Source organism: Rutilus rutilus, assembly GCF_951802725.1.
Source record: "Rutilus rutilus genome assembly, chromosome: 10".
Lineage (NCBI taxonomy): Eukaryota > Metazoa > Chordata > Actinopteri > Cypriniformes > Leuciscidae > Rutilus > Rutilus rutilus.
Window position 1 is genome coordinate 20158885 of NC_140215.1, and position 26922 is coordinate 20185806.

Consider the following 26922-nt stretch of genomic DNA (forward strand, 5'->3'; position numbering starts at 1 on the left):
ACAGTCTTCAGCTGTTCGTCCAATTTTACACTATGCAAGGTGTAATTGAATATTTGAAGCATAATAATGAATATTTGCATCACCTAGGTCTGTTAGACTGACTTTATGGGGAAAAACAAATTATTTGCATGACAGTTTAAAAAGACAAATTATTGCTTTAGTCTGACTGAAATCAAACTATGCATGTAAATGTGTAAGAAAAAAAAAAGATAAAGATCTTGAAGAAGTTTATTGCAGCGTAGCACTGACAAAGTACATGTAGCACCTTGGGATAATTGGAACCGGAATGAACCCATAACATTCAAATCCCATGACAGTTTACCACCCCTAATGTAGCCTAAATGAAGTTGTTCCTGTTGTAACAGCTGTGGTCTGTATGTTAATAAAGTTGAGATACTCCACTGTCTGAGATGGTTCTCAGGGTCCCTCACCTGCTCCAATTCTACAACTGATGACCATTTGCTCACGATGTGATCCAGAAACAACAAAACTGTTGACTTTTTGTCCTATATAATAATTAAGCCATTTTGGGGAGTGGGGAGTGGCACCTTTCTTGGAGTGGAATCTGGGTCTGGACAGACTATAATTTCTTACAGTGCATTTTGTAGTTTTAAGTCTGCATTAATACTGAATTTGTAATAGTTTTTTCTTCCCTATAGTGATTTATATCCAAGTGAAACGGCTTCTCGAATAAGAGAACATGTAGGGCGGGACTTAATTTTTTCCATGGGGAATTGACTGGATAGTTGTTGTGATGTCATGTGAGTGACAGGATGTCCTGCACTCGCGCCAGTAAACGCGTCATCAGAGAACAGAAGAGATGTCACTGCAAGAGGGAGGGAATATTATTTTGATTAAAGATTAAGATGGCACATGAATTTTTAAGAAATAATCATGTGCACAGATATATTTATTCAGTGTCTCAAGTGTGACATCATTCTAAAAATGAGGTGCTCATGTTGAAAGAAGTTCCACTTAGACCTTGTTTTTTTCCCAATCGCACTGAGTGCAAAAAAACACCCCTAATAATGCACTTTTTGTGCCTTTAAGTAGACACAAACATGACTATTGATATGGGGTCAATCTAAGAAGTTCCTACTGGTAGATGGGTGTGCAGTGTCTAATTTTTTACTTGGTCCAGGTCCTGATGGGATGGGTGTGGAGATACTAAATGTAATCGTTCCAAAAAGAAACGAGACACTCTTGAATTATCAGCAGGCAGTGTTATTGCATCACAATGTACAGTTGAAAATCACTATGAAAATGTGCAACCTGTGGCAATACACCAAAGACTAGTATTGTAGAATGGCATTACTTTCTTTACTTGATAAGAACTCAACCTAATATACAATGTGCAAAACAAGAGTTAAGAGAATTATTGCTCTGGTTATGTTATTACCCATCTCTTCATTAAAGAGTTGATGTATAATTTAGCCTTTTGTTGTGTTCTATGCACACTCTATGGTGTCTGACTACTGTACATGTGCTAAATAAATTTAATTCATGTAAAATGCGTAACGGCTGGGAAAGGCACAGTTCCTTGCCTTGCCACAAATGTCTCTTTGCCTATAAAACATTGCACAGCAAATCCATCATAATGAGCAGGAGGTACGGTTAGAACTGTAGAAAATTAGGAGTTATATTCAAGAAGGCGGTCCATGGCAGGTTAACGTCCATTGCTCATAAAGGTTTCTGGACAACTAGTCAAGCCAGTCCTCTTCTCATATTCAGCATGTGTCCAACTGCTGCTCGCTTACCAATGAATGTTCATTACCCAACCGCATAAAGATCAGTTCCAATCCTCAGAAAAAAAAAAAAAAAAAAAAGAAAAGTTTGCATTGCAAAAGACCATTAAATTTGCTGTCTCTGTCCTCCACTGTAGAGCAGAGGCGTGCTGGACAGGTCCTGCCATGTCCCCCAGTCCAAATGCAGGTTGATCAGTGAACTTCTCCGTTGCATGACTTGGAACTGTGCATATAGAAAACTGTCTCCATTGGGTGAGAGGGGATGGACTGTTTATAAACAGGATTAGATGCCTAGGAGGAAGACCAGGAGAGACATACAGAAGAGTAAATAGGTCAGATGGGTTCATTGAAATGCACATGGTTAGAAGGGCAGAGCAAACAGAGCCTTTGAACCACAGCCTTGGAATGATCATCATGACTGATCTGCACTCCCAGCTGACTGATGTTTTCCAAAAGGCCTCATGGTTTCAATCAAAGCCTAGCTGTTTTTTGTGATTGCATGGATTTGCCTGTTCAAGCTATTTAGGTTTTTGGTAACTTACAAACAGTGCTATATGAATGCATTAGACTGCAGCAATATAAACTCCAGTCAGTAGATCAAACTAAAATCTAACTTAGTGCAGTAGACTGAGTTCTCACCATCTCATAACGCGCCCGTGAACGTGCACTTTGGAAGCGTGCAAACTCGCGGCGGTCGTGGACGGTTATGACAAGTTTCCAGAGGGCTAGCAGCACGATGCCCATCAACAAGATACTGCCAACAACTGCCAGAAGCACAGTCATGGCATTTGGGGCAACGGCACATTCTGTAAACACACAAAATACACAAATGCATGGCCATAATGTATGATGTGAAGTTTAGCTGAAAAAAATATTATTTTGACCAAATTCTTTTCTTATACTTCCTCAAGATGAGTGTTTAACATGATTCAGAATGCAGTTTATTACAGAGGTAGTGCTAAATACTGACCTGGCTCTTTAAGAGCGGTGAGGACCGATTGGCCGCTGGCATGTTCGGAATAAGTGAACTTCATCACACAGTCGTTCTCGGTCTTATACACGCATTGAACGGTGTTGGGAGCATCCGTTTCTGAAATGGAGAGAAGAGTTGGGTTCAATAAAACAGCTGTCCAAACTGTGCCTGAGGAAACAAACCGATAAAGCAGTACATGTCGAGACAATAGCATAATCTTGACATGCTGAAATTATTTTTGGACCAGACCATGCATTCCTCAACAAGGACCCAGATTAAATGTTTAAATGTTATCATAATTAAAATCCACTACAAAAAATAAAATAAAAAAAATAATAGGAAGTCTCTCCCTTCCTTACAGTCATTTAACTACAGAGCCTCTCTCTAAAAGAGCTGGAAGTTTCCGGTATGCACATGTGGAGTCCATTAAGGAAGTCAGCTGACTCAAACGACAGAGAAATGTTGTGAAACATCAAATCTATAATGCCTTCTTTTACAATTAGGGGTGACATGGAAAGGCCTTAAAGAGTTCACAAGCATCCTGAATTTTTCACTGCAATATCTCAGAGAATGAGTCCAGCATCATATTGCTCAACAATAAACATTCATTCATGCATTCCTCGAACCATGTAAAAATACCTCCTGTAATAAAACCCTGGAGAAGTTCTCATAAACTTTATTAATAGCTTTCGAACTCTAATAAAACATTCATAATTATAAATAAATAAAACAAAAAAACATAATATAAAAATCGAAATAAAATAAAAAGATCCACATATGACAAAGCTAAACATTTTATTCATTTTCCAAAGTGCTATTCTTTAGTAGTTTGTGCATTTTACATATTAGTGGTTTGAATTAATGGCAGGGTTGCGAGGAAGAGCAGTAAACACAGGCTTTCTCAGTGGGACACAGAACAGTGAGTGCTGCACAGACGTCCAGACTCACATTCTCCAGATAATAACATAAACAGAGCTGGCCATGATACACCACAAACCATGATCACCCTGCTGCGAGTAACACATTCATGACCTGGAAGCACAAACTGTGGTGCTCGACCAACAGTGTGTCCTGATGAGAGGGAAAACAGACAGATCTGTGAACTGAGCTCCTTCAAGATTTCAGCTGGATTCAAGTTCTCTCTCTGACTGAGGTTAAGGAAAATGTAAGTTAAGTAACCAGTGTGTTGATGACATTGGCTGGCAGTTAGTGTGCATGTTGATCGAATTTTCCAATCTCATTATCCCAGCTACCCCCTTTGATTATCCCACGCAAAAAATGGTGAAGACTAAAAAATAAATAATAAAATAAACAACGTAACTTACAAGCTATCAGTTGTCATGTTTTTTTTTGTTTCACAGTAAAAGTAAATGAACCCTTATGCTCAAAAGTGTTTCATCTTTGAATAAGATGCCATATTAAACCACTGAAGGTGGGGTAGGCAATTGCAGAGAGGCGAAGCATGAGACCCTCCCTTCACAGCGCTCTCCAAAGCCACGCCTCCTTCAGAACATATAAACGCACACGTATCATTGCATTCGGACCAAATGCAATGATTGGATGAAAATTGTTTTGGTTCGGAGACTTCCACAGAAGATATATGTAAATATTTTCATATTTAGATCACTTTTATTTTTGATTGCTATCAGGATGTGAAGAGTTTCAACCAGTATAACAAAAATGATTGTGGTTTGTGAAATCCTGCTAAGACATTTTATTCACTTACCTAGTATGAAAATGACAAACATTAAAATTCCTTCCTCACATGCACAAGCTTTAAATAACATGTTTTGATAACTGGGTAAAGTTTAGTATGGCAATGATGAGTGAAAAATAAAGAAATAATTAAAAAAATATGTTGTTATTTAGCTTAAACACTCCACCAAATCCACATATGCATTTTCTTCAGTCAGTTTTTCTCAGAAGAAAACATCTGTGCAGGGTGGAGAGATACAATGACAGAGAAGCCGCCCCAAAACACTAGCCGAACCCTCAAACATCATTCAATGTCAAGTGTTTCTGAGTGTGCACTCACTGAGGGTTTCGACGGTCATGATCTCATCCTTGCACATGCGCTGACAGGTCTGGTTGTCGGCCAGTCTCCCTGTGTTAAAAAGACGACACTCGATGCATTCCCTGAGGAGAAACATTTAGAAAGATCATTCAAACCATAACTAACACAAAACTAAAAAGTTTGACAGGCTTGAGTCTAAACAAAAGTCAATGATGAAGGAAAGACATCTCAGACCCTGTCAGTCAGCTTTGATCAATCTAACAGAGAACATGTGTTAATGTAAGCAGTTAAAAAATGCTTCCTAATGCCACAGAATTTAAAAACATTAAAACGGTAAAACACACTGTTCTGACAGTATAATCACAATATTTAAACATTATACATGTTAACATGGGACTAGTGAAAAAAATATGTTTGAAGTAAGAACTCGTGATTTATGAAGGACAAAGTGGGTCATAAGTGCTTTTCAATGTAACTTGATTATAGTACAGATTAATTTTGATATATATCAGAACCATCATGCTTATCTTGGTGTTACATACATTTGAAAGTTTGGAGTCTGTAAAATGTACAGAAAATACAGTAAAAACAGTAATATTGTGAAATACTATAACAATAAAAAAAAAACTGTTTTTTATTTTAATATATTTAAAACGTAATGTGATACTCTAATGGCAAAGGTGAAATTCCAGGTTTATTATAACATTTATTATAGTCAATGCTGAAAACAGTTGTTCTGCTTATTATTTTTGTGGAAACTGGTAGCCTAAATCTTTTCAGAATTCTTTAATGAATAGAAAGCTCATAAGAACAGCAGTTACGTTATAATCTTTTTTTAACATTATATCTTTGTCACCTTTGACCAATTTAATGCATCCTTACTGAATAAAAGTATTCAATTTCTTTAAAAAAATAATATGATAACTGACCCCAAGCTTTTGACTGATAGTGTAAATACTATCAAAGTACTGCAATCCTTCACTGGAATGCGACTAGTATGTCTCAAATTACATTTTTGAAACAGAAAGGGACCAATTTAAAGAAACAGAAGGATGAAACAGACAGTATGCTATTGGTTGCAATATGCAGTAAAAAATGTTTTTGAACAATGACGTGTAAACTTTTAAAGACAGCATTACATTAGAATCATTAGAAACTGAAAATACCTATAAATTAGCTTTAAGTTAGTTTGAGCATCCTCAGTCACATACCTCTTTGTTCCACAGGCATCTGGACAGGTGGGACATTTTTCGCACGTGTCCCCAAACGCCCCTGGCTCAGCGCACTGGCACCGCCCACACACACAGCTGCCCCGCCCACTACAGATCTTCCCGTCGTCTGACACACAGGAAGCCGTCTCTGTAGAGCAATTACAGTTGTCTCCAATATAACCAGCATGGCATTTACACTCACCGCAGTGGCATTCCCCGTGACCTGGAAAACAGGGAAAGATAGGCTCAGAATAAACTTTATATAATTTGTGACATTCAGTCAAAAATCATATGTGCAAAAATCCTGCACTAACAAATGTGGTTAACTCACTGGCGTGGACAAGAGGTCCAAACACAAAGACCTCTCAGAATCGTATAATACCGTATACACAAATATACACATTGAGAGTTTGCATAGAACCATCATTTACTGACATTAATGGAAACACAAGCGTTCCACATTTCTCTGTCATGGCACAAAGATGACCGCTGTCTACTTCTCCCACATTCTCTGAAGTCTCTTTGTCCACGGCCGAGCACATTCCAGTGCACTGATTACATGCAGATATCCTCATTCCAACTCCAAGGATTCTTGGCGTGTGTCTCCATCACTGAGCGTGAGCAAAACTTTTTGTGTGTTGAAGCCAATGTGCTAAACTAGTCGCTGTGTGAATGACCTGAATGAAAGTTTTTATTATGATATAGTAGCGTACAAAAACGTGAAGGGTCTTACTGTGAAAAGGATGTAAAAACAACACACGCTTTCATGGCAACACAGCTGTGAACAGATTGAAAGCAGTGGCGAACACTTGGTGTGGCATCAGCTGCCGCTGCAGCCTCAAAGCAATGATTGCACAAGAACAGGAAAACGCTGGAAAAATGTAGCACCCATACTCCATAGTTGCAGTTTTGTGCTTGTGCAATCCAAAGAGGTCTCCACATTGTGCTGGGCATATTAACTTGCAGGAAAGATGAGAAGATCTGCATTGAAAGTCATTGTTTACCCATAAATGAAAGTTCTGCCACTATTTACTTATACTCATGTTGTTGCATTAATAGATTTTTTTTTCTGTAGAAAGTAGACATTTTCTGTAGAACAAGGACCTTCATGCAGTTCACAGTGACCAGAGGGTGTCAAGCAAACATCATAAAATTAGTGAAATACGTAATATTCTATACTGTCGAATGGCAAGAGCTGCTTCACAGTTCTGCAAAAATTTTGTTTTCCAAGAAAAATGAACAGCATATGGTTTGGAATACTATTCAAAAGTTTGGGGTCAAAATGTTTAAAGGACAAGTTCGGTATTTTACACTTAAAGCCCTGTTTTCAGATCGTTTCTGATGAAATAGACCGGTTGAGATTGAAATTTGGACACATGCTGCTGGCCCGAGAATTTTCGGTTTTCTGTGGTAGCATCTTTTGCAGCGATTTTTGTGTGAGCATATCAGTGAACACCCCTGACCACTCGGTGAGTTTCACGTCTTTGTAAACGAAAGTTTAATGCGTTTTAGGAAGGATTGTCCCAGTGCACCTATGCAGCCATTGTGGAGGTGGGGGGGTTCCTACCACAGAAACCGAAAATTCTCGGGCCAGCAGCATGTGTCCAAATTTCAATCTTAACCGTTGTATTTCATCAGAAACGATCTGAAACCAGGGCTTTAAGTGTAAAATACTGAACTTGTCCTTTAAGATATTAATTGTCTTCTTTGTATAACTGTTTATAACCATTTATAATGGTTTTCAACATTGATAAGAAATGTTTCTTGAGCACCAAATCAGCATATTAGAATGATTTCTGAAGGATCATGTGACACTGAAGAAACATTTAGCTTAATTACATTTTAAAACATTAAAATGATTTTATTATTATTTTATTTAAAATGACTAATTATTTTGTAATTAAAATTTACAACTGTACTGTTTTACTGTATTTTTGATCAAATAAACGCAGCCTTGATGAGCTTAGACTCTTTTCATTTTTTTATTATTATTTTTTTAATTTTACGATCTCAAACTTTTAAACGGTTGTCTAAATATGGGGAAAGTTTTGGGTGAAGTATCCCTTTAAAGATACAGCACATCCTCACACCTGCTCCTGATAAGAAACATGGACTACCGTGGGAGATGCTGTCTGAAACTAATCTCGTGAGAAAAGTATGAAGTTACATGACACTCTTAGGAATGATCAGATTTGACTCTACATATGTGAAAAACATATGTATAGTGAGGGATGATGTGTTTGATACACACACACACACACACACACACACAAAAACGGACCATCGAGGTCATGCTGGTCAGCTCCCACACAATAAATGTTTCATTGTGGTACCACAGCAGAACTAAAACAATCCAGGAATGTGCAACCACTGAATTCTTCTGACAAACACAAAGTTTTCCTGAGAGATACAACACACCTTATTAAACTTAAGCGGTTGGCCATTTATTTTTTATAGAACAAAAAACGTCCATTAAAATCCGTCTTTCTAACAAAGACCTTTAATAAAGTAATAGTCCAAGTCTGTTAGGGTTATGGGAGTAATATAAGGAAGAAAAAAAAAGTCCTGATAGTTCAATGTAATACACCACACCTTGGGGTGTATTCTGTTAGAGACAGTAAGCACAGAGTACACCTTTACTGAATGAATGACACTCTGAACGAATCTGGCATGAACAAAGACGTGTTGTGGCGTGTTCTCCACACCTGCTTTCTAAAGGTGTGTGTGACAAAATAACAGCATTCACAGGCTTCCCTTTTTTGCCACAGACATTCAGAACTAAGAGTCGCACATATTTTACGCACTGAGCTAGAATATCAAGTCATAATCTTAACACAAATAATATGTATTCATGTAACTAACATGAACTAACAATGAGCAACAGATTTGTTACTATATTAGTTGATCTTTGTTAATGTTAGCTAATAAAAATACAGCTGTTCATTGTTTGTTCATGTTAGTTTACAGTAATGTTAACAAATACAACCTTTGATTTTAATAATGTATTAGTAAATGTTGAAATGAATATTAACTAAGATTAATAAATGCTGTGGAAGTATTGTTCATTCTTAGTTAATGTTAACTAAGGTAGTTAACTAATGTTAACTAATGAACCTTATTGTAAAGTGTTAGCAATATAACACATGCTAGAGAATCGATGCAGACCTGCTCTCCCAGCATTCCCGAATCCAGTCTTTTATTTAGGTCACTGAATAAATGTGCTGTTGCCATGCCAGAAAGGCAGATCCATGTTTGAAAGCCTCAGGGAATGAACCTCAGCCCATTTCTACCGCATCCACAGTTAAACTCGACAAATTCACACATGAGTGAGTCCAAAGCCACGCAAGCACTGAAATATGTCAATTACCGTTGACCTCAAGTATCAAGTTTATTTAAGGGTGCAAAGTTTCACAGTCAACAGAGTCTGTGCTTGTAAAATCCAGTGTTTGAATAGTGTGAGCTCTATTGCTGTGAAGTCTTTGTGAAGGGCACAGCCATCCTTATGCGATGAAAATGTCCTTTTTCCTGCCTTTAAATTACTAAAACATGAAATAGATTGAGATTAACTTGATAGGCATTTTTGAAAGAAAATGTGTAGGCTTGTAATCATCATTAATTTTAATGAATAAGCCATGAAACGTATTGATAGCATGCTCATACACCAAACCGAAGTGGAAAGGAAAAGCAAACAAAATGTAGAAAAAAAATAACGCTGAGCTTCCCAATGCAAAATACTTCCAAAGGCTGGAAGTGACCAGTCTAAATATTTCCTGTCTGCATGCTTGAGTGTATGCTTGTTCTAGTTTCTTGTACAAACATCATTTTACCAGTGTTATCATCATTAACTAAAAGCATAAAAAATAAATGAAGGTGGAAAATGGATTTTTGTCATTCACCGTGTCTAAAATTTAAACCATTTGTAACATTTAAATGTAGGACCTCTACTTTTCAACAATATATTTTTTGCTTCCTTGAATAACTTAAACATTTAAATCCGTTCAGTATCAAATATGTTATTTAAACAAGCTACATTCTGGACCGGCAGAAACCATTTGTCATCACTGTATTGCTATTGGTCGACTGATATGCTGACCCTGACCTGTCCTTCCTGTGATAAAGACCCCTTTAGCCTCTGTAGTCCCACAGGAAGTGTACATCCAGCTGCTGAAGCAACATTCCTCTTTATATTATAACAGTTTAGCTGCACGCTTCATTTCACTCTATTTAAATCATTTAAAATGAGATTCTTGAGCTATTCTAGTGTATCATCACACATCTCTCAGTTTAAAGAGGAGAGTCAATGAACTGTGTTTGCCAACACCAGAAGGAGATACAATTATATAGAGAAGACTATGAAAGTTTGATGTCAATATGAGAATGTGGGCAGTAAAAAACTACTACATTTACATTTTGCAGACGCTTTTGTCCAAAGCGACTTACAAATTAGGACCAAATTAAGCGAGTTGCTACTACTACACAGAAAGCGAGTTGCTACTACTACACAGAAAGCCAAATGTTTTGCTGAAAAATGCACAATCTTCCAGTCTAGGCTGCAGTCATTAAGTACATTAAGAACAATTTAATGTTATTTAATACATTTAATGCATTGTAGCAGGGCCTAAAACTAACTTTTTCCCATACCTGCCAATGGCCAGTGACTTAAGAAAATGCAGAGGAGTTCCTCTACTAACCAATAGTACTATACTAATGGCATAACTACAACTACTACCACTAAAATCTTTACATGCTGTACTTCACACTTGATTTATACAAGTTTGTTGAAAACCATTTAAGTTACCAAAACATACAATTCAACCACAAAACCTAATGCTACGCTTCTTTTTTGTGAGCATAATGTAGTTAGCGGGAGTGAAAGAACTTGCCGCCTGACTTCAGATCAGAGTTATAAAAATATGGTTTTATATGGTCATGGTTTGTGGCTTGTCTGTCTTTCTTCTGGTGGCAACTTAAAATAGATCGTCCTTTGGATCTGGAAAAAACACTCCGAAAGCCCTGTAATCACTGGAGTGCAGTGAGAGCACAGGGTGTGCAACCTATGCCACGTTCCAGTTCCACCCAGCAGAACACACTTCTGCTCCAGGGGCATCTCACTTCCCCGTCTGGAGCTGCGAGAGTGAGCCGTTTTCAGAAATGCTGATCAAACAACAAGCAGGCTACTCAACGACTTACAAAAACGTGTCACCACAGACTCAGTGGTCATTCTTCCTTCCCTACGAAAGAAGAAACAAACAAGTGCTGTTGAAACGGAAGAAATCATTTCATGATGTGAGTAACTCAACTCCATATTTTCAGTGGAAAATTCAAGACAAAATCATTTTGAAGGAAAAGCTTTAAAAAACTGCTCATTATAGAGCCAAAAGGAGCTGTTGTAAATGACAAAGGGTAAAGGAGAATTTAAAAACAAAATTATACTTATACTGACCCAAGTTTTGTGATGCAGTGTTTAAAGACTTCCATGACCTCTCTGAGGAGTTCGAGTATATGCGTGACATTGACCACAGAGACACAACATTATACATCTGTAGACAACACAAGGATGCCATGGTCTTTAATAGGAGTCATCCGGTTTTTACAGGCCTCTGATCAAGCACTGATCTAATAAAGTGTGTTAAACCCATAAACACAACACTGTTTCCATCAGTTGTTTCATGCACCAATTGACCAGTTTTCCTCTAGGTCCTTACTCGATCTCATTTTCGATTTTAAAATCTCTTATACTCAAAGCACTGATTTGAAATACAAATATTTAGTAACATTATAATAGTCTGTACTGTCACCTTTGACCAATTTAATGCATCCTTGCTGAATAAAAGTATTAATTTTCTTTCACAACTTACAAAGTGACAGTACAGCAGTCAGTACTAAGGATCAGAAACATCTGAACTGGTTTCATTGTGAACAAAGCCACAGATTCTTCTTGTGTGTGAATAATGGGCTTATATGGAACCTGCCAAAACCAAGATAACTGACCCTTGCTAATGTTTTTCAATTATTTCCATGCCTTATTTCTGCATGTGCTGTTTCTTTTGTCAACCGCACACAAAATCCATGTTAATCTGTCTGACTTTACTTGTTTAGCTAAACAAAATTAAACTCATCTGTCTAAAAAGAAAGATGTGCAATGTAATGTAGGCCAAGACACGGCAAGCTGCCTCTTGTAGTTGTGCCTCTCGAGTGGTGACAAAGTTTTGGCAGGAAAAACAGAAGGTCTATAGATGCCTAACATGTGGTGTCTGTTCTCTTTACAAGATTCCTTAGTAACCAGGGAACCTCATTGTATTCCAAAGAGAATAAAATAAGTTAAAAATAATCGGGAAATAACTCTCACATGTTTCTCCACTTAATGAGCACATCTGAACTCTGGTGCAGAGCAGAGAAATTATATTTAAGATAATTAGCGCAGTCAGAAGTTTTGTCTCATGTGACTGGAGGGTAACATCTCATGCTCCAGTGACAATAACAATTACAGAGCAGGCATACAGGATAAATACAGTTTTCTGCTGCTACACAGTCTTCTGACGCCTTTTAAATAAACAGGTAGGCTGGGGACAACAATGCACAAAGTAATGTATAATGCTTTTAAAAACATGAACGGATCACTATAATTCGGGCCTGCGGTACATACGTTTTCTACTCAGGAACAAGCTAATGTTTCTGTGCATGCTTCACTGCTGGTTTGGTATGGTGTAAGGTTTCACACTAAATACTGTTAAATGAACTACATGTTTCTGCTGATGTAAAGCACAAGTGTGGGAAGTACAAGGGCAATAAGCCACAAAAAAAAAAAGAGAACTTAATCTCTTAAAAAACACACATCTATAAACAGGTTTAAATGAGAAATGCATAACAGTTCTGTAGCTTGTCTAAATAAAAATACCTGACTAATCCCCTGTATTTAAAACCAAAGGTAGAAAGACAGTCCAGTGTTTCTAGTCACAAAGCCGACTATCTGCAGAGACAGCGTTTGTGTCCACAAGGATAGGCAGACTTTGACTCATCACGAATCTTACCCATGCCCTTGCATTCCAAAATTGGATCGGATATCTTTCCAGAGGAGGTTAAACGCATTTAAAACAGCGAAGCAATTTTCGTGCCAACAATTAATAAATACTTCAATGCCGTAAAATGCCTTATTGTTGTTAGGATGTCGGTAATATGTCAGGCTACTGTGTGTACTGGTCTATAACAACAGACTAGTCAACTTTTCCCAAATGGTACCTCACATGGAAAAATCATTATCCTGTTACAATTTGTTGCCCAGAGCAGGCCAATTAAAAGGCGTAGTAATCCCATTGTAGCAATGTGGTCACTTAAAGTCAGATTTGAAAACCATCAAAAGACCAAGATGAATAAGTTTGGGTGTGTTTTACCAATGCTTGAGACAACACATAAAGTGACAGATGAGATTTATTTTTTAGCACTAACTGATGACACTGCAAGACTTCAATCTGCTCTGTTCTGACTGCAAACTAAAAACAAAAGCATGGACTATTACAACATTTGAAAGACTAAATCATACGAATATTTACGTACTGACAAATATTGTGCATTCACTCACTGTATTTCATATACACTTCAAATCAGAATGTTATACATTTAAATCTGGGTCACTACTTTTTTATAATAATATAATATAATTAATATAGTATGATCTAATTGATTAATTTTCACTGGTGGTCTCAGACTTTGACTCACTGTATGCATTTGACTGTCAGGTCAAAAACACATCTTCAGGGAATGTATCAAAATACTTTCACCAAAAGCATCAGGTTAGCGTCACTCAAATATGAACCACCGCACAAACCATGCAGTGACATGCAGAAAACATCTTCATGAATCAATAAAACCTTCTGTTTGACAGCTCAAACTCCTATCTGCCCCAAAGGGCAAGGTTTTTTTTGTGTGTTTTTTTACCAATTTTCATTCTTACATCCTACTTTCTAATAAAATACCAAGTAACTAAGATTTGGGCCTGAATGCACATGCAACATCCATTCATACAGCGTGATATTTCAAAGGACGAATAACTGAAAACCAACTATAACTAGTAGCTTTTGAAATTCTATTCTTTTGAAATGTTCTGTGTAAAGGCTTGGCATTTAAAGTATGGCAGAAGCGAAGCAGGATCCATGGGAGATGCTTTATTTGTTTAGCATGCTAAGCCAGGTCCTCGAGGCTTCTAGAATCTAGATGATCCAGTTTCCATCCGGACTGGGTTTGTTCAACTGAGCTTTTCATTTTGCTAGTGCATTTGGGGATGGTTTTCAGAGAGTAAGCACATCTGAGGGATTGAGTCAAAGTCCAACAAATTCCATTGTTTGGTAAACTGCAAGTAGAGGAGTCTATTGAGTTCAACAGAGGGGGGATCTAAATACATCATTTTCATCATACAAAAATGTGCATTTCCATTAATAATATTACCCATGAAAGATACTTCAAACTCAAGGACTCATCCCCACAGAAATGGAAATGCATCTTGCTACCACATCAAAAACATGTATTTCACAAAGGAGTTCTGCTAGCAAATGGTCTCTCATCGCAGTCAATGGACTACAAAGTGAGCATTGACCTCTATTCCAAAGTCCAATTTTGCTTATGGTTCTTGCAGCTCTATTGTTCAACACGTGACCACATTGCTCTGATAAAGTGTCCCACAGGACACAACATGACAAAACAGATAAGTGTTTATATCCAAACATGTCAACCAAAGAATGCCAGATTTTCCTGCATTTATGATGACAGTAAAGCAGTGAAGCTCTTGTCTGTTTGTTTGCATCTAAGGTCAGTGTGTTGCCATGTGCTGATGTCATTTACTGAGTTAAGAGAGGATGCAGGGGTGTGGAAAAAGAAACTCAAACAGACGTCAATGTTCTGTGTACAGTTAAAAAGAGGAGTTGGTGGATAATGTTCTGTTCGCCAAAAGTTAAATGGAACCACGTTATGTCCAAATTACAGCATATGTTTGGTATTCAACATACAAGGTCTCATCTGCTCCATGCTAAAGCTAATACAAGTTAACATCTGAAAGTATCTTCAAAAACAGCTTCAAAAACAACTAGGTGTCTAACATATTTCTCGGATCTGCAAATGTCTTTGAGAAAAACAACATATGACCACAATAACAAACATCACTCCTGAGATGTTATTACAAGTTAGTGACAATTGTTTGAAAGCCCATGTATAATTGTATACTGCTTGAGGTCAAGTGCACGAGATGCACATGTTTTTCTCGGGTTAAGACGATACATGTTTTTAATGAAACGCTGTCTATACACACTGCAATTCAAAAGCTTTGGGTCAGTAAGACTTTAATGCTTTTGAATGAAGTCTCTAATGCTCACAAAGGCTGCATTTTTCTTGATCAAAAATACAGTAAAACAAATATAATTTATAATAACGGTTTTCTGTTTTAATATATTTTATGATGTTGTTTATTCTCTCTTACATTACATTAATTTATGTATGCTCCATGTAGTGTTTTCGATTATATTTTGTTGTAAAAGTTCTGTTGATTCAAGTCACCATTAGAGTGATTAGTGTCCTCTATGGTATATATTCTTAAAGCTATTATTTTCAGTTTGCTCAACAAACTGATACAGATGTTAGACTACTACCTGACGTGACAGTTGTTGAGTCACGCCGCAACAGCTAGAAGCTCTCCAGACTGGACGCGACAAATCCAAAAATGCAAATCCATTTGTCTTTCGTATCAGAAGTAGCGCGAGCGCTTGGAGTACCACATCATAACTAGAATGGGGCATCAGTTTACGGTTGGGAATTTGTTGTGTCACGCGGCTCGCGCCACATTCATTGTAGACAGCATCACTGATTATAATGGGTTCTATTCGCTTTTGTGGCGTTGCGTCGTGCCACCAGCGTCTGGTGTAGACATGGTGTAAGAAAGTTATACATCACAATTAATATCAATGCTCATATTAATTTAAAGTGCAAGCTAATTTAACATGGATCTACACACTAAAAAAATGCAAGTTCATAGAACTTAGTAGCCTATATTGCGTTCGATGAAAGCAAAGACACTTTAATTAAGTTAAAGGGATACTCCACTTTTTTTGGAAATAGGCTCATTTTACAACTCCCCCAGAGTTAAACAGTTGAGTTTTACCGTTTTCGAATCCATTCAGCCGATCTCCGGGTCTGGCGGTACCACTTGTAGCATAGCTTAGCATAGCTTAACATAGATCATTGAATCGGACAGGGCCATTAGCATCTCTCTCAAAAAAATGACCAAAGAGTTTAGATACTTTTCCTATTTAAAACTTGGCTCTTCTGTAGTTACATCGTGTACTAAGACCGACGGAAAATGAAAAGAACTATACTCTCATTCCTGCGTAATAATCAAGAAACTTTGCTGCCGTACCATGAGTGCAGCAGGTTTAATGATATGACGCAGCGCCTGAAAATAGATCTGATAGGTTAGACAAACTTAGTCCCGGTTACGTTGCAAGTTACTGAGCTGGGGACTATTTTCAGGCGCTGCGTCATATTACGTTATATCGAAACTCTTTGGTCATTTTTTTGAGAGAGATGCTAATGGTCTTGTCCGATTCAATGATCTATGCTAAGCTATGCTAAAAGTGGTACCGCCAGACCCGGAGATCGGCTGAATGGATTTGAAAACGGTAAAACTCAACTGTTTAACTCTGGGGGAGTTGTAAAATGAGCCTATTTCCAAAAAAAGTGGAGTATCCCTTTAATTAAACTAAAAAAAAAAATCCTGAAACTGGTTGCCTCAAGTTTTTGAGTTCTCTCACCTTCTGAAACCTTTAAAACAAACACACACATGCTCACATTTAAAATGATAATTGACTAAGTCCACACAACAATGCTGAAAATGTAAAGAAAAAAAAGGGCACATTTATATGTCTGGTGCATTTAGTTACTATTTCTGTCTCTCTGTGTAAATAAGAAATTTAAATCAGCAGCAGATGTATAGAACAGCACTACAAAGGAAAGGTTTACTACGGGCTCAATAGTTTTAACATACTGTCATGCTCACGCTTCTAAACACTCAAAGCTATTGTGCAGAGATTCAAAACATATGTACAATAATACGTTTTAATATGGTAAACAGTTTGACTGGCATGAGGCATGTGAACTTAAAAGTAAAAATAGGAAAAAAAAAAAAAAAACCTTGTGCACTTCTAGCAGCCATCACACTAAATCCGTTCAATCATAACAGTTCAGCAGAATCAAAAGTCTTTCATTATGACAGCAGACCACAAACTCATCATTCAAACGCAACAAAGGACACACAGATGTCTTATCAGCGCAGTGCTGTCTGTCTGTGGGAGCCCTTCAGGCTGCTATCAGCACGACAGCAAGGCCATGCTGATCCGCAATAGACAAAACTGAATAGATTTAGAGCAAAATGTACATAAACTTTATATGAAATTCAGGTTTTCTATGTTATTACACAGCTCCATTTCTGATCACAACATTCTGCATAGTAAAACTATAATTGACCGGATGTAGCTGTGTTTTATGCATCACTTTTGCGTTGGTTGTCTTTACCCAGTGAAGGATTGTTTTTGCCATAATGACCGGCTGACTCTGCATTAGTCTTTCCATGGCTTCATATATCATATAAATAGGGAAAGCTGATACAATATTACAGAATACGACATCATGATTCAATGATCCAGGGTGACCTCTGCATCTTCTTATGGCTTTATTTTCTGCAACTACTAATAACAAAATGCTGTTTTAGGTAAGAACAGGGTGCGGTATGTGATATGCAATTAAGATAACAGCTGAGTAAACCATTTCAATAGCACTTCCATCAAAGAGTGTGGTTAAAGAAAAACAATACTTTGTTTACTCCAGGTGTATGAACAAAGGACTATGCTTAAGAGACCAATAATAAGAGTGCTTATGTTCATTTTAAAGTCATGTTTACCTTTAAATGGATTTAAAAATATCTTTAAAGTAATCTTGAAAAGTAGCCGCTATTATATATACCTATATATTGAATGTGCGTCTACAAAGGGTTACAAAACATCTTTACAAAAACAGTTTATTCTTGCCCAGCTGTAATAAGAAGCTGTCAGCCAATCACCCTTTAGCAGTCACAACATGCTCACCAAGCCCAGTGATCCAGTACTAATGTGGCACAGGAAGAAGCTCCTAACCACAGGTATCATAAACACTCACTGACTGATTAATCTTTGAGTTAATTTAAAAAAACGAGCTCTTTACACATCAAAAAAAAAAAAAAAAAAGGCTCACAAAAATAAAATACACTACACCCTAATAACCTATCAATTTGGGTAATCCAAAACGACGACGACAGCAATAGGACTTAAAAAAAAAAAGAAAGAATATTTACTAATTACAGTAATTTTCTTTTACACTACTTGTTACAATATTAATGCATCTCAAATTTTTCTATTTAAATATTAAAAACTAGAGCTCTTATTTTGGTTAACTGTAGTGTTAATTCTGTTTAGTTAACGATGCTCATTACAAATCTAGTAAAATGCTGAAACCATGTTTGTCCACAAAAAAAAAATTGACAAATGTGATAAATTGATCCTGACACATTAGCAGTGACATGCAGATGTGAAGTTCATGTGGAACAGCATTTACTGCAAAACTGAGGCATTCTGAGACACTGAAAACACTGGATCATGAGCTGCTCATGTGTTAATGAACACAGTGCTACACTTCACCCAGAAACATGCAGTGCATCAGAAAAAAATTATAATAATAATAATAATAATAACAGCCTTTTTTGATGTGATAATCAGACTAAGCCATATCTCAAGTTCAAATTTATTTAGATGAATTGTGCAGCCCATATTTACTTTAATTTTACATTTTTTATGACTTAATTATTTGATTTTTAACAACCACCCTGCAGATCCCACCGTTTGGGAAACCCTACCCTGGAGGAGTATGTTCATCTTACTGGCCCGCCTGTTTGAGAAACCTGTCTCAGGTCACCTGACTCATCGATGCCAAAACTAATTTGATATTATATCCAAAAAGTCTCGCAAATCACACTCTGTAAAACAAGCTGCTCTCACCGGAGCATGGCCAAATCAAAACACCACAAAGTATGTTTATGGGCCATTTAACACGTGAACGAAACCTACAGAGAACTCTCATCAACGGTTGCCTTTTCCCACAGCCATTATTAGTGAGTTTACAAGAATTGTCCCAGTTAATTCACCATGGCAAAGCGGTATGAGAGCGCATAATTACTCAGACTCATTCAGAACTCATTACAGCGGACGAGAAGAGTTTTCCATGGCTGAGATAGCAGGAATGGGACATATTCTCGATTCTACCGATGACATTATTGCTACAGAGGCTCAACAAATATCCATTTTGTGCTGGGCCGGCAGTTCCTGCTGACATAAGAAAAACGTAGAGCTTCATTACTATAGACCAGCCATTGTGTGCATGGATAAACAAATGCAGCCTGCTACAAAGCTCTCACTGTGACATGGCAGAGATGCGTCGTGTGCAGAGAGAGACAGAGATGGGGCACTGCTCTCTGGCAAAGAATTGATAAAAAAAATAAACCAGGCATCCCATGGGCATAGAAATGATGCCAACTTTTAATAAAACGTAAATTCTAATTCAATTAGACAAAGGTTAGAATAAACTGGTATCACACTTGACTTTTTTTGTCCTGCTCACTTCTGAAATGATGGCTACACCCCCCATGGCATCCTAAAGAGGCCCATGGGCAAGCCAAATGGGCAAATGCCTTGAGACAATGCTGAAAAACTAGGATATGGACATAACTTGTACTGAAAACTCAATGCACTTTGCAAGGTGCAGGTTGAACTGTATTGTGGAACTAAGGCGCAAAGATTTATTTGAAAATACATTGTGACGACCAAAAAAGCGATTCAATTCATCTTACCTGAACACAGCGTGCCCTTGTGTCGGGCACAGGAAAAGTCATCACACTCGCAGAAGGTGCCGTAGATTTTGCCAAACTCGGACTCGTAGCAAAGGCACTGGTTACAGCTGCATTCTCCGCGGCCGCTGCACACCTGCTTGCCCTCGGCCTCACGGCAGGCACTGAGGTGCTGGTAGTCGACCTCACCCTCCTGGCACTCGCAGCGGGCACCCAGGTAGCCGGGCTCACAACGGCACATCCCACAGCTGTAGGTGCCGGCGGAGTTGCAGCGGCTACTGTTGGGATCTGTGTGATACGTGCAGCTGCAATCACACCGGTAGTCCACAGAGACCTTCAGGCGGTCTTTAAAACCAACAGGCCTGATGGTGAAACTCTTCTTGGTGCCTCTCGGAGGACATCCTCGAGCGTCTACAGTTATGTTGAAGGAGACCTGCAAGAAAACAGACAACTCATTTTCTTGTATTTAAGACAAAATACACAAAAAAAATGACAGGGATGACAATTTTGTAGGGCAACCTGGAAGTTAGCATCACCCTGGTTCCCTTGACTTTTGGATTATTGCAGAAAATAAGCTCTGTGACCAACTAAAGTTTGATTCTTACATGTTTTGTTCATCAAGATAATCTACACAAAAGAACAATGAATGTTGAGGCCTAAAGACAATGACTAGAAGTAAAAAGCTGAGGTTGAAATAAACGAACTACACAATCACTAAGCTTCTGACAACTCCTTCAATATTTAGTTCGAGTTAGAACAGCATGAGTATAAACACAACAAGGCTTTAATGAGTGGATAAACAGCGAGTTGATGAGCTTATGTGCTTGGTGTGATGACATTTAAATAATGTCATGTCCCAGAGAGCCTCTGTAGTCCCATTTAGCCACTTGTAAAATAATAATAAAAAATTCACAAGTGATTTATTTTATATGGTATAATAAAATAAGAAATTTTTGGGAACTTGTGTTCACCACAGACTATTTTTTAAGGCGCTTAACTAAAAACCCATAAACCCCCCCCCCCAAAAAAACCCCAAAAAACAAACACATTCATTTTGGGATGACCAAAGAAAAAGTTAAACTCAAGGAAGGGGAGGTCTCTTTTTAGTGGCATGTATGACCTTATCGCTGAAGATAAGAGGGATCAGTAACTGATGTAGATCATAGCTGTCAGATTAATGCTAGGCCATCAGACCAGAGAAAAGACAGACTCCACCCTGATGATGACCACCCAGAGGAAGGAAGTCAAGAAGATGTTTCATCCAGACTATCCAAGACTTGATCTACAATCAGTCAGTTTCTGGTAAGATGGTGAGATGAAACTCATTTCTCAGTTTTAGTATTCCACTTGAGATGTGGTTTAAGTTTCATACAATTGCACTGGAATTATGCAACATGCAGTGCAAAAAAAAAATATTTTCCCAGAAGTGAGAAAACTTCATGTGTGGATCCTCAGGAGCAGAGAACCCGACACCTTTAAAAACATGTAGTCTGGCTGGCCTTTGATTCAGAACCGCCCAGGGGAGAGGACAAGCCCAACATGCTGAGTCTGAATGCTTTGAAGTAGCATTTCAGATCAGTGAGCCCTCCAGACCCGAGAGCTCAAAGCTCAGAGCCGAACACTGGGGCACAGAGGGTCATGCTGATGGAGGTAGACTAGAGGCTCACATGTACCCTTAATCACAATGAAGGGCTAAGGCTGTCAAAGATATTTTAATGGAAAAGGGGTTGTTGTAAATTTGATAGCACTGGTTTCTCTACAGCGAAGTAACTTTTAATAGTCCCTTTTGAACATTCTGTTGACTAGAAGTAACTTTGCAACTACATGTCAACTAACTTTCATTAGAATATTAGTAGAATATCTGCTAACTCTTTATTGTGATGGTCCTCCAACAGACTGAGACATTCTTACTGACTACAACTTTGCAACTACATGTCAACTTATTCTAACCAGTCTACTAGTACTCTGAGAGTTATTAGACATAGGTGCAACGTTACTTAGAGTGTTATAGTCAACAGAATGTGTTAAAGGGACAATCAAAAAGTAAAACCAACACATTTTAGTGTAAAAAAAAAATAAAAATAAAAAAATAATAATAATTAGCGAAAACCTGACAAATGGGAGGCAAGCAAGAAAATGTCTGTTTTTGTACCAGTGTACTTTTTTTTTTACTGTTGAACTATTCATGTGGAAAAGGTTCTTGTAGGCTACTGGCATACCAACTGTTATTGTAATGATGAATAATTGCTAATGTTTTGGACCTGTCCATCATTATTTGATTGTTGGTTTTTATTTTGTTGTTGTTTGCTCAATTTACATCTGCAAGCTTGTCTTAATTTGCAGTAATCCAATTGTATAAATAATTTATACATAAGAGTATCAAAGGTTTGGGTCCAGAAAGACTTTTTAAATGTTTTTGTAAAGTCTCTTATGCTCACAGATTCTGCATTTATTTGATCAAAATCACAATGAAAATAATGTAACATTGTGAAATTTTATAACAATTAAAAATAACTTTTCAATTTTAGTAGATTTTAAAATGTAATTTATTCCTGTAAAGCTGAATTTTCAGCATCATTACTCCAGTCCTCAGTGTCACATGATGTTGAAAGAAGATTTGTGATGAATAGAAAGTTCAAAAGAACATCATTTATAATAAAAATATTTTGTAAGATAAGATTAAAATATTCTGTAGCATTGTACATTTTATTTACCACCACTTTTGGTCAAGTTAATGTACCCTTGATGAATAAAAGTATTAAATTATTATTTTTTTTTTAATTCTTACTGACCCCAACTTCTGAATGGTAGTCTATATAAAAAAAATTGCGCAAGTAATATTAACTGTTGAAAAATCAACGGCATTTTAACATTACATCAAACATAGCAATATTTTATCACATATTATCCAGCATTAACGTGCTCCTTAAAGACCACGCTGAAAGGCATCACAAAAAAAAAAAAAAAAAAGAGGAAAAATTAGGGGTCAGGCAAAGGCACAAAAAGAAGACTTTTTCCTCAATGAGGCAATGAACTGCAGAATTGGATTAAGGAGACATGTGAGTCACGAGAACATGGCAACAGTTAGATGAAGACAGACGGCATTGGAAAACTCCATGAAATCTGTGTAGTTGGGCAGAGGAAGAGTGGACATATAATGAGCCATCAATGGCCAAAACTGTATACTGCATACTAATATAAATGCATACCAGTCGAAGACTTGGGAAACCACTGCCAATGTTCTACATTTAGTGATTGATCCAAGACTGATCCGTGTGTTTGCAGAAGTACTTTGTGAAAGCCCTAAAGCCAGAGCAGCAGAAGTCCTGAATAGATGTCAATAAACTGAAGCATCAGTCAGAATGGGAGGTTTAATGGTTTTCATAATCTGACATTCTGTGTCTGAGCATGCAGTAAGAATGCTAAACTGCTAACAGCAGATAATAACATGAAGAGAGGATGCCAGAAAAAAAAAAAAAAAAAAAACTATAACTTGACGTGAAGTATTCACTGTGCTATAAAATAAATAAATAAATAAATAAAAAAATCTATAACTTGACGTGGAGCATTCACTGTGCTATAAAACTTAAAACCGGTAACACTTTACTTGAAGGGGTGTGCATAAGACTGACATGACACCTTCATAATCATGACATGGCAGATGTCATAAATATGAAGGAGGTCTTATGCATGTTTATGGCAAATGTCTAAGTGTCATTCGCTCAATTATGACATTTTTAATGCAAATATGACATTGTTTGAGATGTCTTTGTTATGACAACTTGACATAAACCAATACATCATAACCTGTCAGTGTCTTTGTCATGACAACTTGACATTACCAAGACAACATAAATTGTCATAAATATGTCATAAACATGACATAGCAGATTAATTATCAAACTTAAGAAACCACTTAGCTTTATGGGTTAACATTTCATTAAACTGTTAGGTGGTTGGTTTTGACATTGGCTGTCATGAGGCCATTATAACTGTGTCATGAATGTTTTTCTTGACCTCAACTACAGTGGTACAAATTTAATTTGTCATTAAAATGTTATAATGGCTTCATGACAGCCAATGTCAAAACCAACCACATGACAGTTTAATGAAATGTTAACCCATAAAGCTAAGTGGTTTCTTAAGTTTGATAATTAATCTGCTATGTCATGTTTATGACATATTTATGACAGGTTGTGTTGTCTTAGTAATGTCAAGTTGCCATAACAAAGAAATCTCACACAATGTCACATTTGCATTAAAAATGTCATAATTGAGCGAATGACACTTAATGACAGTTGTCATAAACATGCATAAAACCTCCTTCATATTCATAACGTGTCATGTCATGATTATGACGGTGTCATGTCAGTCTTATGCACACCCCTTCAAGTAAAGTGTTACCAAAAAAACCTAAAAAACAATTTTATATATATATATATATATATATATATATATATATATATATATATATATATATATATATATATATATATAATTAATTGAACCTAAATTGTCATTATTAGTTATTGTTTTTAATTACTAAAGCACATCATTTCAATGTACTAAACAAAAAATTTCATGAAAACTAAAACTATAAAATTAAAAGCAAATTGTAAAAGCTATCAATAAAAAATATAATTGTATTTAAATAATAATAATAATAATAATAATAATAATAATTACCGGCTTGATATACAGTGTCACTTACTTATTACTATATAAAATGTATTTAAAAAAGGCTTTTATTATTATTATTATTATTGTTATTATTAATAATATTAATATTATTATTATTATTATACTATTAATATTAGTGTAATAATAAACATAACTACAACTACTTTTCTTATCAAGTGTTTGGATTATATAATTAATATGCATAAGCATTTATGTATATTTATTTATCTATCAAGAGCCATCACTGCTCCTGACTGTACAAAAACACCCACCACATTCCATAGTGTTCTTGCATTTGCACAACAGTGAGCAAAGCTTTAAAAATCCATGGCAAACAAAGTCTGTCCTAAAGTAAACTGATGTTTCCTGGGACACCATCCAGCTTAATATAGGATTAGATCAATGTATTATGTATGGGACATTTTAGTAGTCTCTAGGGGCTTGAATCCACTTCTGTGAAAGGAATCTAAGCTTAACTTTAGAATCTGGGCTACCGCCTCTGTATCTAAGGCCCGTGTTTTTCCACAGCTCCTCGCCCAAAAGAGCTCAGCGCTATTGTGCGAGCCCATTGAAATGCAACATCCGACTCCTCGGAGGGTTCGGTGGAGGACTGTGAGGGATACAAGGGATTCTGTTTGGGTTGTGCCCCCCTTTCTAAAGGCATGATTGGCACTCGGGCACGGTGTGACAAATTTCCCTCGTGGATGAGACAAAAAGATCCCAGCCTATTGGAGCAGCCAGAGAAAATTGGGTTGCTCCATTCATTGTGGTTATTCAGTTCTCTTCTACTCCTCCACTATTCCTTTTACACTCCTTCTCAACATTCAATTAGACAGAATGGGAATGGTACAGGAGAAACTGGAGGGTCAGATCACTGCATGGTGACATGTACCAAGTAGTGCTATAGAAGTTTTACAATGTCCATCTAATTAAGAATGTATGGGAGATCCAACAATGACAAACACCATCACCTTGTGAACACTGAAAAATAAAAAGCATTCTTTCAGAGTAAACGTTAATTATACAAGCACTGTTGGATACAACATGTGGTCTTGATTGCTTCGGTAATCTGCGTGCTATGATACTGTCAAATTTAGTTAACATAAGACACTCTGAAAGGACTCTCTAAGCAATTTCACCTTTTTCACTCTAAACAGAGAGCGAGTCTGCTGCGCCTGGCACTGCATAATGGCATGAGAGCGCGGACCACGGCATGTTATTAAAATCCTGCATGTTATCATTGAGCAAACAACATGTCATCTATAACACAGGAAGTGCTAAACAATATGCCTGAAAGTGTGTGATAGCATTTCAGCCATGTTCCTATGACCCGCTGAAAACCACAATTATCTGTAAATGGCCAGAATCTGTGCTTAGGGAGTGTTTGAAACCTTCCTGTCAATGCATTTAGTTTTCAAAGTTATTTCCGACTCAAATACTAGATCTTCTGGTGTTAATATGGCCAAATTTAAGATTTGAGATAAAAAATAAATAAAAAAAAGTCATGCTCTAGAATAAACATTTGACATTCTTTCCATTAACTCTCTTTTGCTGTATTTCCCTTTCACTGTATTTCACTTCCTTAAAGATAGTGAAAGAAAATATGTTGCTTTCATATCCAGGGCATTATATATGAGGTCAACAAAGGCCAAATGAAAAAAAAAAAAAATATTTATTCACACTGTGTCAACATGATCTGAACATTTAGGAAGACTGAAAGGTCTAAGCCTTTAGGTCACTTTCTCTACATCCTCCTTAAGAGTACAACTACCATCAGTTTAGTAGTATTAGGCAACAGGATACAGGATACAGAACCCTGTGCTCCATCCAAGAGGTATAAATAAGATCTGAGCTCCTTGCCACAGACCTCATACACTCAGGTTGCAGACTGAGAGACAGGATCAACTGTGATCCATTTTAAACCCTTTTGTAAAAGGCACAAGCATGATTTGATAAAATATAAAGTACTAACAGTGTCACCAATTTTGAGGTCAGCACACTTGCGGAGGCCGGTCAGGGGCTGGCCGTCTTGGCAGGTGGCGGTGAAGGCCAGACTGAGATCTTCAGGATGATCCCACACACTCAGCTCAACTTTCGACCTGATGTTCTACATGAAAGAACAAAAACAAAAATCAAGCAAATGATCCAAAAAACAAAGCAATCCAACATTCACTAGTAACAGTTTGAAAGGTAATGGAGATGTTCCAGAATGATATATTTGGTTTCTATAATGCTTTAAAAAGTAAAACCACAAACTTTCAATCATATTCTTGGATCAAATACTATCACTGAAAACAACACAATAGATCATACCCATAACAATAATCACAGACTTTGGTATTTTGGCATATTTAGGTGTAAACTAACAGTCAGGAGAGATGAGGAAT

General features: G+C 37.0%; 1 protein-coding gene across 1 annotated transcript in view; it reads right to left on the minus strand.

The window, feature by feature from the left end:
* Positions 1-1203: 1203 nt before the first annotated feature.
* Positions 1204-26922, minus strand: part of itgb5 (integrin, beta 5) — a 33457-nt gene continuing 7738 nt past the window's right edge. Inside the window, exons 9-15 of the mRNA XM_084422018.1 lie at positions 26508-26642; positions 19859-20288; positions 5944-6166; positions 4754-4854; positions 2716-2835; positions 2385-2551; positions 1204-2036 (exon numbers count right to left, since the gene is read on the minus strand). Coding sequence (XP_084278144.1) covers positions 1938-2036; positions 2385-2551; positions 2716-2835; positions 4754-4854; positions 5944-6166; positions 19859-20288; positions 26508-26642 — 1275 coding nt within the window. The 3' untranslated portion in view covers positions 1204-1937. The remainder of the gene's footprint in view (positions 2037-2384; positions 2552-2715; positions 2836-4753; positions 4855-5943; positions 6167-19858; positions 20289-26507; positions 26643-26922) is intronic.